At 32.6% G+C, this 20796-nt stretch overlaps 1 protein-coding gene across 1 annotated transcript in view; it reads right to left on the bottom strand.

Annotated features, from left to right (window-relative positions):
• The window catches only part of LOC124534162 (dorsal-ventral patterning protein Sog-like), a 33749-nt gene extending 13211 nt beyond the window's left edge, over nt 1-20538 (bottom strand). Inside the window, exon 1 of the mRNA XM_047109869.1 lies at nt 20201-20538. Coding sequence (XP_046965825.1) covers nt 20201-20327 — 127 coding nt within the window. The 5' untranslated portion in view covers nt 20328-20538. The remainder of the gene's footprint in view (nt 1-20200) is intronic.
• Nucleotides 20539-20796: the final 258 nt, after the last annotated feature.

Below are 20796 nucleotides of genomic sequence, written 5' to 3'. Positions count from 1 at the left end.
CGATAACACGATAATGCGTTTAATGCTGGTCCTGTGTCGGTTCGGAATATTTCATTTAGATCGACTCACGTAAACTTCCTTCTGATAAACGTTTTCTCACTTAAGCTCGTTTGGTACAATTAATGGAAATGTAATTATAATGTGTTATTTTTGACGGGGAAAATAGCCAATAGTTAGCGACCTTGTGGTAATTTGGGCTTACAGTTTGTTCACGTTACGTAGCTAGAGGAACTGAAACTACAACTCGGATTAATACAAATTGATTTAGTCGAATAAATTGAAATAAACTACGTCGTAACGTGTTTTTGGAAAGTCTTTGACTTTTGAACCTCAGCCTCAAATTCAAATAATATTAAATTACATAGCTATAACATTGCTTAACTTTTAAAGTACATTTAATAATAATGGTGGCATAATTGAGACAGAATAATTAATATTCTGTAGTGCTCTATATTGCTTGTGGTATTTTTACCACAAAAATCTTTTGGAATTTCTAAATGCTAAAAGCCTTGGATGTGTGCCTATTCAATTTATAGTCTATTCCAATGGGAAGAGGAGAAAAGGTAAATAAACAACTTTGACCTTGAATTGATATGTCATTTGCGTTCGACTAGTGAGGTGAAAATAATTGAATGAATGGATAATTAATGCTAAAGAACGATATATTTTTTTTTATTTTAAAAGTAATTTTCCGTTTAAACAAAGTCAGGTCGTAATAAAAAACTTCAGAGAATTCCGAATATGCATCCGTGCACATGATACGAAAGATGAGAGACGAATGTCTTTCTTAACATTGTATTATTTTCAAAACTATAAAATTTCTATGCACAAAACTGATCTACATTTCGAGATAAGAGATTATTTTTAAGTAAAATAATTCTTTTAACATTTTTGGTAAAAATATTATTTTTATGTAAAAACTTTACTGTATAAAAATAACTTTTTTATCTATCGTTAGGTAACTTTTTACGTTTCTAATAAATAATTCATATCATATATTACAACCAATTCAATAAATATATTTAAAAAAAATATCTATAATGAATTTTAAAACTAAAATAATATATTTTTTATCTGTATAAATTCATTCGTCTACATTCGTTTAGCGAACATGCCTAGATGAGGCCTCTATTTTTAATGTTCGTCATCGAGAAATGGCGTCTAGAATGTCGACAAAACTGTTTTCGTTACTTTGGAAGTGAAATTAAAGTGGATCTGTGTAGTTTAGTGAAATATTGTTGTATTACAAATGAAGATATATTAATCAAGAACTGTTTGTAGTTAATCTTATAGTGGAATTATCAACAAAACACTTGTGATATTGAAAAATACGGTATGTTTTGAATGTTTCCTTTTGTCATTGGAATGGACTATACGTCGTTTTAAGAAGGATTCTGAACATCAACATAAAAAAGCTCTCAATTATCAACTCAGGGGTACAATCGTCGCTATTTAAACAATCTACATAACCATATAAAAATATATCTCGTCACCTAAAATTTTTATATAAATAACCTATGTGGGTATTATTTATAAAGGATAAATACATAAGAAAACATAATTACCGCAGCATTTGCATTGGGTAATTGCGTTCTGTATTTTAATATGCAATAGGTGCGTTTCTTTTAAGATAGAATCGATATCGAAGCGCGAAGAGATGCGTGCCTTCACGCCCATGATACCTCCTAGGCGCCCCTAATATAATGAACAATTTCCTTTTCAAATAAAATTGCAACACACTATATTAATTTTAAACATTTATATATTTTACGCGATTAAATGTGTACCAATTTAAAATGACTTACTTTTTGTATTCTATTACTATTTGTATTGTACGATACTACTACGATTAGCACTGCTTCACTTTGTTTATTTAGTTTATTCGAACAACTCAGAGAAAGATTCAGTTCAAATGTTATGAATATACGCAAATGTCCGAATATAGTAGCTCAAATAAGCTAATATATTTCGCTAAATTAAACTGAAATTCGTTTACAATTAAAAAAATAGATGTAATTACATATATTATGAATGACACAGACTTGAAATCACTGACGTCAAGCGGTATCATTTGCGTTGCATTCATAGTCTAAGACCGCTCCGCCGGCCTGCTTAGGACCCTCCGACCCCACAGCTTGGCTTGAACGCCCTCGAGAGAGCACAAATTGCGACCAGTTACATTACATGCATTATTTAAACACGACAACCTTATAAGAAAGTAATAATGTTATAGTGTACGTATGTCGCACGCGGTGAGTCAGCCGGGGCGCATTGACCCTCGCGCAGCCGCCGACGCACACTATTCCTGTGCACACTACGTTGTTTGATACTCAAATATTACATAACAAACAGTTTATTGACAACACACTTTAAGTAGAATTAAAATTCACACTAGAAAATAATCCCTTAATAAAGGAATACTTTCAACAATAGTTTTATTAAAGTAACATTAACATTTCTCACTTTATATGTAGCTTAATTATGTTTATCTATTTAAGAAGTATAAAAGTAAATAATTTTCTATGTATTTATAAAAGAAAATAACAAGGATTATAATTTGAAATATATAACAAAACAAACAAAACAGTAACAAAATATTTAAAAAGAAAAATAGATAAGAGTTCGTGAATCGGACAGCGAACATGTATTATCAGATAACATTTGAAAGAGCTACCAAAATAAAGAAATCATTCATCAGAAATCTATGATATAAAATATAGGCTCTATTTTAAGCGGCGCTTACATTATAGCAATCTATTCAATCTTTGAATATTCGCATAGCCATTAGCGCATCACTTCTTCAGAAAGCATTGCGTGAATGTACTCTGGCGCGTCAGTATATCATTCATCAGTTGTTCTGTACGCGTGTAAATTTGCATACTGCAGGTTCGGTCTGGCGGGCATCGATGGAATTAAAAGAGGGCCGAGAGGGTCGATCTTGTGTCGATACTGTCACATGACTAATGGAGCAGGCGCCGATCACCGATATCGACAAATAAAAATATACTCGGGCCACCGCCGCTGGCGATGCGACCACAGTCAGCCGGCCCGAGCACCGTCACCGACGCGCGTAGCCCGATGTGCGCAGTCCCGCACGTTCGCACCAACACATAACACGCCAACGCTTGTAGATGCAAACTCTGTCTATACGAAACAGCTCATCGTGCTTCTCGCATACCTCTCGTGATGATTTATTTAAAAAAAAGTATATAAAACTCAGATACAACACGTGAATCATCCACGAGCTTTACATTTTAAAACGTACTAAATATATTCTATCTCATTTAAAAAAATGTTTCATCTAAGTTTATTATGAGAAGACAGACATATACATTCGAAAAAAGTTATCGTCTATTTATAAATTCGATGTGAATGTTACGTTTAAAAATACACAAACGCGTGACATATCGATGCTATAATTAATTAATCAGATGATATAGCCGGTCATATGGTGCACGAAATTATTTACTAGTGTGTTTGTAGAATATATTTAAAATATACAACACGATATCTCGTTGAGTCAGGCGTTATTTCACGCAACTATATCTGCTACTACAACTCTGCAACCACTTGATTCTCATATCGACTCTCAAAGAAACATTTTAAGAGCAACTTCATTATAAAGGCTCTTACAAATGCATGAGTCGTACTTAGAAAATACATATATTTATAATATTTAAACATTGCTTATTAAGACCATAGAAGTGCTAAACACATTTATTAAACAACACCTCGGAAAACAATTTTATTTTATGATATTTTTTTGTGTTTTAAAATCATAATTTGTATTATAAATGAGTGCTTTTTGGTTTCATTAAAAAAAAATTCGAATAATAAAATGGCGATACACATTTCGCTAGTGAAATTGCATAAGGTAAATGTGCAAATGTCATTGTTATAAAATTTATTGCGTGTTACGCGCAAATTAATAAACTGCCTCGTAACACCAGTTACGCTACAAAGATGTAGTTGATAACGTGGGTGGTATGTCACCACTTATGTAATTTGTACGAAACCACTTCAGTTGAAACCAATTACTGTCCGATAATTATCTTCGCGGATGACTATCTGAAGTTAATTAAACAACCGCGTTTACATACTTATTGTAACGTTTCTGTAACACTTTAAACTATTCGCCTCGAGATAATATCAAGTTACCACCGCTAAAAATATGACCGGATAAAATCCATAAAGTGCTTTTTCATAGTCTCCAGTAAATTATTGAGATAAGAGTTTATAGTAGGATTAACCCAGATTTGCTCGTGTTTTTTCCTCCTTAATGGAAAAAAAATGTTGTTGAATGTCGCGTTAATATAGTACATGTACTTTTGTTATGAGATTATCATCATTTGATATATAATTTAATATATTTGATAAAAAAAATATGAAAAAGCATAGTAAATAAAAGTACCAATGATAAAATATTTGCAATATTGGACATAGGCACTATCGGGGGTTACCGCTGCTGTTTGACCTTTTACTGTTTACTAAAGCTCAAATAAAAATACGAGACATTTGCCCCTTTACTAACACTAATTAGTGATATAATTATGTATTATACATAAAGGAAAAAAATACATTACTCATTGATAAAATTTATTAAGAAGAAATTTATTTTGTTACTACATTAAGAAATGAAATTTCCACAATACCTTATCACAGAATCCAGCTACTGGTTTCCTATAGACATTTATTACAGCTGACCAATTATCAGTCCATCACGACAAAGCGGCTCCCACTCAACATACATTTGTTTAGATGAAACATAAATAAGTAAATTGGTCAGCAATACAGTAAGACAGTTTGACCGATGACCAGAAGTGGGCGCGGCGTGGGCGTGGTATCTTTTAATTATCGTCTGATAGATTAAGAAATGACAGTTACATAATAAACAATACCGTCTGGCTTTTTGTAATATAATAATCAATGAATACAACGCATCTTAGACATATTTCTATTTGTTATGCTAATTTATTATAACAATATAATTTATGATATGAACTACAATATGGACGAAAGCACATATGCTGTAAATATTATTCGTGAGTGGTCATTATTCAATGGCTATTTATAGCATTATTGTGATCAGGGAGGCAGTCGACGTCAATAAATTACAAAATGCGTCAACAATTACGTGCAACACTAGACGTGACAATTCGCAGGTTGACCGGACAGACGTCTATCAGGATCTTGCCAAATTACATCTGCTTAGTGGATAGGTAGTATGGGTGTAAACTGTACATGTCCGGGTGCAGCTGGCCAGTTACACGCGCCGACGACAGACGCTTCCGGACGAGAGAGTGACGCGTCGACACCACTAAATATACGAAAACGACAATGAGACGCCCAGCCGCCATCCTCGACGCAACAAATACCTGAAACTGAATGCGCTCGCTCAGTCGCCCGCCAGTCTCAACCTATCCCATCTTATAGAAGGAGGTTCAACAACCGACTACCGAACTAAAGTGACCGACGCCTAGATAAATGCGGTATGCGGTTTAATATCTACCGAGATCGAAATAAATCGCTAGGATTATTGCCAAGTGGAAAATCATTATTATATATTGGACAAGAGGAATTCACTTTGACAATATTTTGACATTGTGCGGTTCGCGGGATTTAGATTCATCCGAAACACCCAAAGTGTTTTATATCATTTTTATATCGTCTCGTGCGCTCGCCGTGGTCTATAATCGTCACGCTGAAGAATTTATTTTACGTTATGAAGTTAAAATAAAGTCTTGAATTTTTTATGTTTGTTTTACAAATTGTTTGTTCACTGTTAAGGATTATACTATTTTGTACGTATATATACCATAATTTATAAAATAATACAAATTAAATCTCTACTGCAATGCTTAAACAGCGAATACTAAAAAATACTATAACATTATTAAATAGATATGTTGTATATTATTTTTAATATTTATTAATTGTCCGATTGATTATATCCGAGATGGATCGATCATTAACTAACGTACTAGCGAGCGGCGTACAAGGCGAGAGAAACTGGCGCCAACCGACCATCTAAGGAGTGCAACTGTACAACCGGACAGCCTATTTAGAAATAATCGGCCTGTATTTTCGACTTGACTTGCAACTTATACTACTGCTTGGCTACGTGATAGATCCGAATATGTTCACAGCTTCGATAATATTTCCGAGCAAGATTGCTAGCTCATTTAGAGTCGTAAGCATTTGCTCAGCTAAATGCCGAAACACCCATTAACATCTAAGTATTAACATTTACATTAACAACAAAGCCAATCACAAGACTAAGTCATTTGCAGATATAATTGATAAACACAATACAGTGTCAGTACTCACTCACTCATATTGTCATTCCATGTCAGATGGAACGGCAATGTTTTATTGACGGCTAAAAAGATAGAAAATTCAAGAGCAAGACAATCAACTCACAATGCTTTCAAATGCACGTGATCGCTGAGCATATTCAAAATTCTAGCTACTACTGAGAAGTCCCTGGAAGCTACTGGGGAGTAAGTAATTGGGTAACTACTACATATACAAAAACCTCCGTAACTTCTTACTGGTAACATCAAATAACCAACTTTACACAACATTTAAGGCCATAAATATTCACAAAATGATATTCACAATCCATTATCTAGGTGAACTAACGCAAACATTACTATTTACTTGCTTCTTGATATTGCTGTGTCGATCGCATTTTGTATAATAATATTTTGTAATAAAATAATAACACACTACTTTATTTATAAACATAAGTATGGAGTGTCGAGTAAACGCTTTCATTAACGTTTGTAGTTTTCAAAACAATTTATAAATGAATAAACACTTTTATAAAATAGATTTCAATCACTATTTAGAAATGTCACTTTACAAAATTATGACAATAGACGAGTTCAAAATAAATTAGATATACATGACCCCTTGCGCTAACGCAGGTTAATCGCACCTACATTATAATATACTTCTAGGTTTAAATGCGCTGCACCTATTCATTTGAAACAATTTGTCATGATTTATTGTAACAATCCAAGACTAAATATAATAAAAACGTATCGTAGGGAGATTATAATGACAGACATACGTTCGGTAGACAGCGAGACGACATCTCGTTACGACGTCCTTATTAAATCTTCAAGTTGCGGTTATTAAATCGTCAATTCGAAAGCGGACGTTAGCTCTTAGAATTAAACGGAAGAAGAATCATTTTATGGTGAAAATATCGGTTCGTGATGTTTGAAAAAATAATTGTACCAATTGCAACTATTTGCAATTCTATCAGAAAAATATTATAACAATTACACGCAAATCGATCTAATTTTAATGGCGATTAATACACAAACTTTTGCGGACATTTTGATGTTTCCGGTCATACTTTGAGTGAAACGCCATTTAATACGAAAAAAAAAAAAACATTTTTATAATAAGTTATAGTTATCAAGGTTGTTTTACTTGTTTTCATAATAATCATCAATCAAAATTTTCTTAACGTCCAGATTGCTGATTTTAAAATTTGTTATTAAATATTAACAGGATAGGTTATACCAATAAGGTACTAAGTGCAGCGAGCCAAACTCTCAAGCAGTAAGGATATGAAAGTCACACTAGCATTTATCCATAACACGTTTCGCGAGCGATTGAGAAGAGTGCTCGGATCCATTACGCGTTGCATGAACAAACAATTTTGCAGCACACAGTTATTGCAATTAATACCCATACAATAAGTGTGTTATTCGCATAACAGCATTCGATAGGAGTGCTTGTTGAAACTTTCCAACGATGGGTAATCTGCAAAATTGACATTGGGCGCCAAATGGGGCTCTGTGAATGATTTTAAGTGTGCCGTTTGGCGAGAAGTGCAAGCGGATAAATATTTATTAAGCCTGGATTGTTAGTAGCATCGTCAGTGGATTTTTATATCTTATTGCAGATGACTGCGCATCTTTGCAATAATTTTGCAAGAATTGATACATACAAAATTAAAAGAAATATGTTATTAATAGCGACTATATTCCGTATCTTCATTGTTTTAAATAATAATCATACGAAGTTTATAACATTTCCTTACTAAAAGAAAACCTACCAATGACATTTATACGTATACAAAATTGCCATTTATAGTATCATCGTTTAAGTCCTATACATACTATACTGTGAAATGATGGCCATTCTAAGCATCCGGAGATCATTCATGCACCCGATTGCTTTATTGTGAGCACTTCCGTTTATTACGTAGTAATAGCAACTGGTTGGTTGAACGGAAATGAATGAAATAAATTTAATTTATACACTTTTCGACTTTACGTAACAAACCAGCATTAAGTACAGACGGTGATGTTTGTATTTTTTAATCTGTATAAATATTTTTAACTTTGTTACAAACTCATTATTACTATGTCGTAATAAATTATATTCGATAAATTCAAATTCTGGTTATTGAGATAACTTAACATTGATTTGTGATTAAAATTATTATCAATAGATAATAATTAACATTATGATTTGCAAATAATAATGTAAGTATTGTCAATGTCCTTTAACCTATTATTTAAAGGTCAACATGCTTAGAAATGAATTATTGAATATAATTAAAGGGCTAAGAAAACCCTTACAAGTTTCGCGTCTTTCATGACTTGTATCGACATGATTTGCAGAACATGACGAGGCATAATATTAAATTATTGCTAATTTATTCATTCGCAAAGCAGTCTGTGATTATTAGGCCACGCCTGTTTTTATTCTGAACACTGTTTTTAGTAATTATACTAAGTACTTAATCGTATGATATAGATTAGTACATATTAGAATCCAAAACAAACGAAAAAAAAAATGATTTTATTTTATGTATTCTGAATAGCTTAATTTTTAGCAAATATAACTTAGTAGTTACAACCGGAGTCCAGATTGAACCAGAACAAATTAAAAGCACTAAATTGAAATCGTTGCCAATATTTGGGGGAAAAATCCGCTGACAAATTCTTTTAAAAGGGGCTACAAAGTTAACTTAATACAATCGCAATTGTATAACAATCAATAATGAAATAATGTTTGTTCATATTGGTTTTCATAAAAATAGCGTAAAATATATTTACAAAAGATTATATGCTGTAACAAATCGCTTCCTTTATTACAGTTCCGACTAAACAATATATATTAAATATAATAAAATAAGAACACACAACATATACGACTTTAAAATTCGGTGTGTGTCGTTCATTCTAAATCAATGAAATTAAACCAGATTTTTTTAAGTGTATTTTAATAAAAAACAGTCACAAAAAAAACACCTAAAAAATATCCCGCTGTAGACTTATATCAAAACTAAATAAGGAATTTGCTACTAAATATATATTTTACGAAGAGCACTCGATCATAGACGATCTCTAGGTAAAATTCCATTATTAGCATTACATCACGATTCCGTACGCGTCCGTACAATTTATTGACGGGTAAATTGCACTATTTACGTTTAAATGTCAAAGAGGCAAATTTAGATTTAATTTTATAAACAATATTCTTTATTAGGATTAGGAAACAGACTTATTTCATAACGAGACTTCAAGATCGAATGGAATATGGAATTCGTTCCATTCCCATTACATGATTTTTCGTCTGTCTCTGTATAAATAATCATGTACAGTCATATTATTAAAATATATTTAACAAATAATTACGTACAGTCATGGTCAGTAGTATGCAGATGTGCTAATAAATAATAACAATAGATGATCGTATGAGAAAATGTCAACATGGTTCGAGATATTCGTCATGCAATTACTACCAGTACCAGTTAGCGGTTTATGTTATGTTGTTCGCAACTTTTGCAATTCTTCAGAATATTATCAACAATTACTAAAACGACATAAATTTTGTTGCTAACACAAAATTTGAAAATAATTTTCTTTGTAGAGATGCAACTCGACGTACAACTACATATATGTAATATGTATAAATAACATCTGTATATGTCATTTTACTTATTTAATCAGTCTTTTTTGACTTTACATACATATATTTTGTATGTTTGACAATGTCATACTAATCAAAGTAACATGATAAGGCGTGGATTAGGTAATACGGATGATAGCGCATTACATGTATATGCGAGTGGTCTAAAGTAAATCCTCTTTGAACGAGCGAGCGAACATTCCAATAAGAAAATGAATCATAGATTAAAGCGACGGTTGCCTTAATTACGTAAACTTATATCGTATGATCGTCGATTTAAACGTAAACACAAGTTTTCCGCTACGCAATTCCGCTTGTATAAAGGTATAGGTATTTTTAGAAGTATTAAATAATTTACCGAAAGATATTTAAAGTATATACCATACTTTTCTTAAATATTTTGCACAGCAATCTGTTTTTCGAAATTATACATATTAGATTGAACCTGAAAACTAGTTATGTTGAAACAAAACAGTTTTGCAATATAAAACTTGTCCTTATTCTGCTCCACGCTAGAAATTGACATCCCGCAAAGAGCTTTACATTTTTTATTTTTGAGAATTTATATTTTAATATTTACTAAACCTCCACTAATGTATGTAAACATTTGCTCGAACGAAAGACAATTGTAGTTTACGTTGCGCTTATATCTGACTGATAAGTGTTATCACGGCGAAGGTTGCATCTAAGTTTCGCCAAGTCTACTCACAAAATTCTGATTTTATTTAGACATATCATGTACGTACTACTATATACTCACATAATACGATTGAACCAATAAAATATCAGGGAATTTTCGAATCCTGAGGTACTTAAATTATCATGCATTATATTAAAACATTTATTTTTATTTCTGTAAATTCTATTACAACTTCTTGATGCTATGAAATATAACCTAAAATACGGTAAGGATCAAAAAAATTTTTTTGAGGGTATTTTGTTTAGTATTAAAATGAAATGTTCTTAATTTTTTTAAATTAAGAATTTATTATCCTCAAAAAAATATTTTTGATCCTTACCGTAGTTTAGATTATATTTTTATTGATAATTAGTAATCATATGTAATAATAATATTTATATTGTAAGAACCAATATTTAGACATTTATTACCATTTACACTAACTTATGCTTTTATTTTAAGAGTTATAAAACAACTACTCTCCCATTTTTTTTAAATGGATTATTAGTTTACATTTGTTGTTCTAGGATATATAGGAATAGTTTCCTTGGAGCAGCATTCGCATTGCTCAAGCACAGCTAAGAACCGAAGAGCCGAAGAACGGATGCACGTGCATCGGCGCAATCGACTAGCGTGCTGAAGCGCGGCTTGCACTTCCGACTCACATTCATTGCCGCGCCATTCATACAACTGCGTCATTCATTTAATTCAAGTTCATAACAAGCCGGCGACCGTACGTGGGAGGAACTCCGTAATTCACCCGAAGAATCCGCTCCCCCGTATTTGTATCTTATCGAAAACTTTTATTATCGATTAAGACAAACGCGATCATATCAGCGATTTGAAGTCAGACCGAAAGAGCCCATAAAATAAATCAGAACGCTCAATTTTCGGTGTCGCATATATCGATTCTCGGTATTGAGTCCGAAGCGATTCAAATTCTCTAAGGTATGTAATAATTCACGGGTCCTTAAAAGTAAATTTCTAATTAAGTGAACCCCGCACCTTCTTCGACTGTCGAATAAAGTCGACGGGTTACACGGACAGTTACAAAGTGGTCAAAATTAAAAGTCGAGTAACCCAGGGCGCGCGGGCGGCGGCGGCTGTGGCGCCGAGATGGTATCGCGCGGGCGTAACGTCCCACCGTGCCACACTTTTCTAACTTTTTGGTCTCTCGGGTCGTGCGGGGGCGTATTGTGTGCAATTGTAGCACGCGAGGGCACCTCCGGCCGACGACCCGCCCGTCTCGCGCCGCATAATCCGACAGCGTTATGGTCAGCCCGGCGCCTTTGTTGGCTACCGGCTTAATTAGAACCGTGGGTGGCGTATGACACGCCAGGATCTGATCATAAAGGCGCTAAAAATTCTACCTGCCCGAATCTGCGCCGACAACATTCCTATCTCGCGTTTTCAAAATTAATGCCTATTGTCCGAATCTAAAAGGCGGCGTGTGATTACGCACACTGATACCGACCCGCCCGACCCTCGACGTGAGTAAGAGTTCTGGTAAAGGATAAATGTTATAACTGAATACTTTAAAGTAACGATTATTTTAGTTAATAACGTTGAGGCGAATTTAATTGAGACGTATGCACTCAAATTCTTTGACCTCGATTAATTTCGTGGAAGCGAGTTCGTTGTGCGTTAATTAAGTGCGTTAATATTTGGTGAGAGCTCGCTAGTCGTTGGCAAAACAAAAGTCATTTTTATTAGAACTTTCCTTTGAATATATTTAAAATTTACACATGTTACATCTTGTATATTACATATTGCTAAAAATATTAGTAAGAGCTGGAACAGTTAATACGTCGCTAGACATTTTAGGCAATGACCTTGAGAATCTTTTTTTCTTTTTATGTGTCATATAATTTGGTATACTGGCCAATGGGCTACCTAATGGGAAATCGACAACACTACACAATTATATTCGTACTATAACAAAGTATTCAATAATCACCAATGCGCCACCAACCTTGGGACATAGGTTGTAATATTGTGCGTATATAACACTGGCTAACTCACTCTTCAAACAATAAGTGGTACCTACTCATAGCGGCTTGCATAAAGCCCTAAAATCAAGTAAATGACACATCTATTATAATTGAAAATAATTAATTAATCAAAAATATATTCCCGCTGAATTTCGTTTAGGGTTCACAGGTCTGAACTATCCTTTTAGAATCAGAAAGTTTTAATACTTAAATTAGAACCTATTTCCGTGAAAAAATGAACATAAATCTACATTAATATAATATTTTAATAACTCTTGTATTTACTAGAAACTTAGAATGTCTTTAAACCTTTTCTTCCGCGGAATATAAAATATTTGTAATGATTATCCACATCATAATTATACTTGTTTATTATTAAATAGAATAAATGCTTTTATCATTATTAATAATCATGAAATGATTAATGAATGATAAGGTTTTATGCGACCAAGACCAACCTCAGTTAATGATTGATGGAAAAATAATTAGTAAAAAAAGCAAGCAGATAGATGTGTGTTAATATTTCGATAGGCATTCAAAAGTAAGGACAGTAAATTTCTATTAAGCATCATTCAAAAACGTAAAAAATAACGTTTCCTAAATTTCCAAGTCGCACGTATATGACGTAAAAAATTATATGATAGGTTTTAATGACTCAATAGCTGTCGGTTATTGCCGAACGAATGTTGTCGTTAAATATAAAAAATATGAACCGGGTATATAACATACGTAAATACAAGTCAAATAAATATGTATAAAAATATCTAAACAGTCTCTAGATGTGCCAGATAATATGCATAAACAGTATGCAAAGATACCTCTTTGAAATTATATATAGGGATATTTGCCAGTTTAAAACTTAAGGATTAGCTTAATTATGAATGTTTAAAAATTCCATTCATTAAAATAAGGGGTCAAGGTTTGAGCAAAGTGTGGGTGTACCTTTATATATCTGAATAGGAATTCAGGCAGGTAACGATTTTGTTCATCTTCAATTTTATATAGTTCAAATATTAGCTAAGATTTAGCGCAGGACCAAGCTCATTGCAACGAGTGCATTGCACATGACGTGACGTCACTCAACGGATCGTTTGTTACGCGCAAGCTTCGGGGCAATGAACCATACACTGAATTGGACATAAGAGTCCTGCGACAGCCACCGACATAACGCAATCCAACCACGATTTACGACATTACACTTCACGCTTTGCAATACATCGTATCGTTTTAATCGCGTTTGCCAAAACTCTCCTTACATTCATAATTGAGTTTAAAATGTGACGCAACTCTTAATGCCCTACCTATCTACATTCTTAGAACAATGGGTGACTTTAGCAAAACCAGAATAGTCGAAAGTAGGCAAAAGCCCGATAGGAATATTAACTGAATGACTGAGATGTAAATGTCACAAAAAAAAATTTTGTTAAATAAACAAAAAATGAGAAAAGAGTATTTGCTTATTATTATCATAATCATATCCAACGTAGGTCATTACCATTTTACCTTTAACAATACACATATACTATATGTGTGTAAAAAGGCAACATTATGACAATTACCCGACGGAGTCGTACAATGTCACGCAATCAGAGACGCGCAAACACATTTTCATTCCAAATGCAACGCGCTACACAAACAATCTTGTATAATAAAATGCATAAACATTCCAGAAATCAGGATTATTCTTAAGTGTACTTGTGTGCAACATTACGTATTCACTAGTGACACACTACATTTCCACCAACCATATTGGCTCTGAGCTCTAACTGTATATGTTGTATTTATTTAATATATCAATTAGAAGCAATATGTGAGATTTTAATCTAGCATCTTGAAATGTTTAACTTTTTTAAGATAATTTTATGAATATTATCTACGCAGAGAGAAACGATTTGGCAATCTCTTCAAATCGACGTGTCTACAAAAATTATCAAGTATCATATTTCACACAATAAGCGGCACTTTATAACGTATCATATTACCTATTAGAAAAGATTGGTATTTATAAAAAAAATATGTCTACGCTAAAAGATGTAATGCTCATACTTTATAGTCAGTCATACTATGTAATTGTAATATCATATAATGTTACTATTGACATACTAAATAAACACGTCTACCGCAGTGTGTACAAATAATTAAAACCTGAGTGACCATTAACGTAACATAAATCTGTTTTAGTGTTACGACAGTTCTTTGCGGTTTTCGATGAGAGATTACAATGAGCTTTACTAGATATCAACGGAAAATACGGTAAACTATCCCTATTTTTTTTTTAGATTTTACTTTATTTAAATAAATGAGCTATTTGGACCATTAATATTCTTTAAATAAACCATCACCTAATCGACAGACAACACTAAGAAAAAATAAATGACCTAAAAGAACTTATAATGTTATACCCGATGTGTCTTTAATTACACTGGCCCACTCACCATTCAAACATGCACACAGATATTCCAGTTTAGCGGTAAATAATAATGGTACCAACCCAGACGAGTATGCACATAGTCCTACCATCCGTAGATTAAGATTATTAAAATTCTGAATCTACTAATTAAAAAGGTCACGTAAAATATCAAAAATAGAATCATTATAATGTGTGCATATCGAGTTTATTAGTAATTTTATTGATACGTTACCGCCTTCGGGTTACGAGATCATTTGATAAAATCAATGTGCCAAAAACAAATAATGAATAATATCTAATTATAGTTTCATATAATTAAAGTGTACCAATTTGTTCAGCTTATCTTTCTTAAAGTAATAAAATGTGATCAGCATTGTTGAATTATTTAACGGGTCAGCGTTGATTTTACGTCATTTTCGATTCAATTTATTAACCGCATCATTTTATATTTGAAATTCAAACGATTAAATAATTACGAATAGAAATTTCTTTATGACTTGTCCTTTGTGAATCGTCTTATAGACCCGCCCCCGCACGAACCTAACGTCAATTTATTGAACGTTAGCTTAGTAAGATGAATGCAGTAGGTGGAAATTGACATTTAATTTTATACCATCAATATCGCCCACTTCCTGAATAGGACAATCATAAACACTGAATTAGTAGATGTACTATTAAAATGTTAATAATCAACTCTCTTGTGCATTATTTAGTGACGAACTAAAAGAGATACTAATAAAGCCAATTCCTGTTTCTTATCGGAGAGCCATGTCAATGAAACATTCTTTAATATATTTAAGCTATTTTAAAACATTTTTTGTACATATATAAACATTTCAAACTAGTTTTCAAAGAAATCCAGGCACACGGTATTTTCAAAAACTACGCAACGAAAACAGTTACAATTTGATACACTTGAATCATATTTTATCATTACAGGTATATTTTAGCGAAATTAGATCCTAATTCAATATTTGACGTTTACCCACAACTCGACAACTATAAACCGAACTATTTGACTCTCAGTTTCAGTTACCCCATTAAAATAAATAACATAGGAAACGTTCTCTGCAAATAGCGTTTACTCTATACGCTTACAATTTGAATAAGTAAGTACTTTCCGATTTATTACGACGATGTTTAAAATTGTTTAAGAAAAACTACGTAATGCGTATAATAATATCGAATAGCTTGTTTGGTTTACGCTGATTGTTTAAAATACACTAATCCTATTGATTATACATATATGCATATAACTTATATACAGGTAATATATTTACAAGACATTTAAATAAACATTTAAGAATAAAACACGTGGAACCTTCAATAAGATGTATTAAGACACACCTACACGGGCGGATACATTAATGTGATTGTTTTCTACGTAATTATATTTTTTATAAATTAGAAATGATGTTACTATTTAATTTTCTCTCTATCATAAACTTAAAAACATTAAGATAAACATACCAAACAAGTAACTAAGTTAACTAAAATTTCTAGCATAATGCTGCACTTTCTACTTATCGTTTACACACATTACCTTCTCATGTTTCCGTTTAAAATGTTTCTTATTTTTAATTTTACATACTTCTTAGGTAGAAATTCCGCGAAATTATTAATAAAAAGGTCTTATATGTGCTACAAAATTGTTTGAACTATATAACGATTAAAATAATTATAAAGTTAAATTAGAAATTATAATTGATCTACTGTGTGTAGTAAACAAGTAGTGGTTAATACTGTTAAAATATCATTGACATGACTCTCCGATAAGAATCGGGATATTGCTAATTTATTATTTAAGCTCAACTGTCAGTAAAGCACGTACAAAAAAGATTGTATGACTAAATCAAAGTCAAATTTCGTACGCTTGATGTTTTGCAGTGTTGATTTTATACGATATAATTTTTAAAAAATTATGCCATTAATACTGACAACTATTTTTTCCTGTTTGTACCAATGTCCTGTCCTTTCTTCGGGAAAATATATTTAAGATTTATATTTTAATTATACTATATTATAATCTCTCTTATATTATAACTATTTTTCTCTTCATTCTATCGCTATAGTACGAAATCCTTTTAATACTATAGTAGTTCGACTCGTAATTTAACAGCGTTTTTTCAAAAATAATGTCAGTTCGCCGTGTTGTGAAATAAGGACAAACCCATAAAAACAATTTCATATGTATCGCATTAATAAATAGGAATATATTTGCGTGTGTTGATCGTTACAAATATCTCATTAATCCTTTGTGTGACATCGAAATATAGGTTATTTTCACAATGTTTTCATTTCGTTAGTGGTTCATTTTCCGCATAATCAAATAATGTAGACATTATTTACGAAAATTTAAAATATGTTATATGCGTTGTTATTTATAACCGTCACGTCGCGTCTCGCTGTATCGTCTAGACGCCGAAGACAACTTTTTTCTCTTCTCAGTAAAATTATTTTTTGGCACATTCTTTGAGATATTTTGCCAAACTTTTATCCTTTAAAAAAAAGTGAATGAAAGTTGACAAGAGAGTGAGTGAGTCACTTATAGCTAACATCACGCTTTAAATGTCCTTGGTGTCTATTATAATTATTATGTTATGTGTATGACATCGTCCTGGCGCTCAGACAAGGTTAAATGTATAAAATATTTTGTAATTTTATGATCGCAAAGCCGAGAAAGTAGATTCAAGGTGAAACATTAATGGTAGCGATGATGTTTGAGGTGAATTGTGTGTTTTTAAAACTTTTATAATTACTAGACGAATTAATCAACGTATCCCTTCAACTTATCGATATTAATTTAGCACAAGTGTTTAACATATCAAATCAAAATTAGACAAAGAATAATCGGAACTTTTATATAACGATCATAGAATCTTCGAGAAATTTAAATCTACGTATTTTCAACAACAAATTCTTTCAAAAATATTTTGTTGGACATACGTTTATAACTAAATTCGGCCAATTTATTTGTTAACGTATCCGTAGAACCAATTTTAAATTGGTAATTTACTCAGATTGATATTCAGATAAATTATACATTATTACACCATTTTCAGTTGATATTTATTTGTCATATTTTATAAATGCCTTAAATCACTTTCACCTATAAATCTAATATAAGTATAAAAGACATCGCTAGCTTTAAAGAGACGACTTAACTACAATCTATTATTTTTGAAATATCAACAATTCTAGTAATGATAAAAAACAATTCCGGGTATTCAAAAGCCAGAATCGTGATTTAATCTTTTATTGTTGATTCTAGTCATCACAAGTTGCATTATCTTGTGTGATATATGTACGTCAATATATTGCAGATTTCATATCTCTAAAACAATCTGATGACGAATGAAATTTAATGTACTCTACATTAGAGTTTATGGCTTTACACAGTTATAATAAATTTATATCGCAAATTGTAAACGTCCTTGCTAGTTTTACCTGTACGAAATTTACTAAAAGTATAATGAACGTAACATACTATTCTTTAATAAGAAAGAAAAAAATTAAAACACATAAAATCTTTACAGTCTGCTTTTAAGAAAATTAATTTCGTTTATCAGTATAACATATAATTTTATCAACAAAAACTTTATACAATAAATTGATGAAATCGAAATATCTAAGATTATATGCAATCTCGTAAACATTGGCGACCAATTAGATAAGAAGCTATAGCTAAAAAGTAGGTATGGAAAATCAAGATAATGCAAGATAGAAGAATTATCTAAGTGATAATAATTGTTACGAAATGGAATTGGCTAATGTAGGCGAATCCAAATCTTTTGCAAAATTACATCTTGCCTATCCATCAGTCGCGATAAGATTGCAAAATCGTACCATGTTTATGTTGAGTGTTTACGAAATAAAAAGGATACATTGTACGTTCTACTTATAACAACTTTATTGCAAAAAATCTAAAACCTATATATTTTTTCTAACTAATAGTATTCTCTGATATTCATTAATTGAATCCATACACTTTTTAATAATCTGTATAAAGTTTATCTTTAATAATAAATACCAGATGTATTTTTATGTGATATGTGTGATTATGTTTTAATTAGTTACAAATAAAAAAATTAAATATCATATTATAAGTAATGTATATTAAGTAAAGCAGGAACGGCAAAAGCAAATTAATACTTGTTATCTGTATTATAATATGATATGCATTGGTTTCGCTATCGATTAATTTATCAAACGTATATGTATCGTATCTGGTCGTTATAATTACACATGTATTTATAATATTATCTTAATTGGCATTAATGATATATTCACACGCATTTTGAAAATACAAAATTATAAAAAAGTAGCATAAAATTAAATTTAGCCTTCGAATGAAACCTGGTATCTGTCTCGATCTGTGTATAAATACCCTTTTTTGCTTTATGACTGAGATTCAATGGAATGATATTATTTAATTAAAAGTTTTATTACCTACATGTTTGCGTGTTGATATTATGTTCAATAATGTTAAAAGTATTTTTCCGCTATTGTTTCATAGATAAGTATATTTAATAATGATATGATAAAAACATATATATTATGCATTTCAACCCCTATTACTGTAATTTCATTTTACTCGATTGTAACGTGATAAATTGTAATGATATCAGAAAAATGTAAAGTGTAAAAAAATACAAACAATCATAGCATTCAATATAAAGTACATATACATTATGTCCTTCTCGAAGTCTTTGGCCGATAAAAAAGATAACTTTTATCACGCGTCAAAAATAGATCACTTGACATTTCTCTGTGCGTGGCATCGAGAAGAAAGCCGATCACCGCTCTCACGTGGCATTGTTTTTATTATCCCATCATACCGGTGATATCGAAACGATAACGATACGTCACCGTCAAAATATCAATAAACCGTCCTATGACGAATTACAGCACGATTAGCCCCCTCACGACGCCGTTTAGTTAACTAACATCGCGTACGATTTAATTAATCGTGTCGCGCTTACCAGGTCAGCAAATGCGGAATGTAATTATTTACATAAACATTCTAATCCACTCTTCATACATCGCGTATATTTATTTAATAGTCGGTGCATCAAATATAGACGAGTATGCAATGCAACGACGAATGATTTATACACGAAAGATTGATTATAATCTGAATTTAATTGCCCTCGTGTAAGAGTGATAATCGCCTGGACATACCGGCAGGGCGTGTAGTGCGACGCGCGGGCTCGTCCTCCCGTAAGTCAGGTGCATGACGACGCGCTGCTACGGGCCCCGCTGGGGCCAGCGTCAGCAGCACCAGCAGCGCCAGCGCAGGCAGCATCATACTGCCTGCACCTACCACTCGTTCTCCCACCTTCTTATCGACAGTCCCGGCCACGAGCTCACTATTTTCGCCGCGCGCGCTCTTTTCGTTCGAATATCAGATGAAGTTTTTATTCGAGCGGAGGCTCGCGAGTGGCGAGTGTAGCGCGCAACTCGTACACGTCGTTTCTGTGCGACGGCCGAGCCAGACTGAGGCGAGCGAAGAGCGATTTCCCAGCTCGTGCGGGCGAGGGGGCCGGCGCGCCCCTCGCGGAAAACGCGGCGTTAGCGCGGCCCACGGCGGTGCGGGCGGGGAAAATTGCAGCGCCGCCATCCAAGCCGCCCGCCCCGCCGCCTCGCCGACATGCGCCGCGACCGTCGCACAGTCGTGCACTCACATGCACTTGTGCTGCAATTATTGCCGATTGTTTTAAGTAAATACTTTCTTTACTGTTACAGAGAAGGTACAAATATATCTACTGCTATATATA

The sequence above is a fragment of the Vanessa cardui genome, chromosome 12 (assembly GCF_905220365.1).
Source record: "Vanessa cardui chromosome 12, ilVanCard2.1, whole genome shotgun sequence".
NCBI classification, from domain to species: Eukaryota; Metazoa; Arthropoda; class Insecta; order Lepidoptera; family Nymphalidae; genus Vanessa; species Vanessa cardui.
The sequence above is the reverse complement of the archived record's forward strand: the minus strand, read 5'-3'. Positions and strand labels throughout refer to the sequence as shown.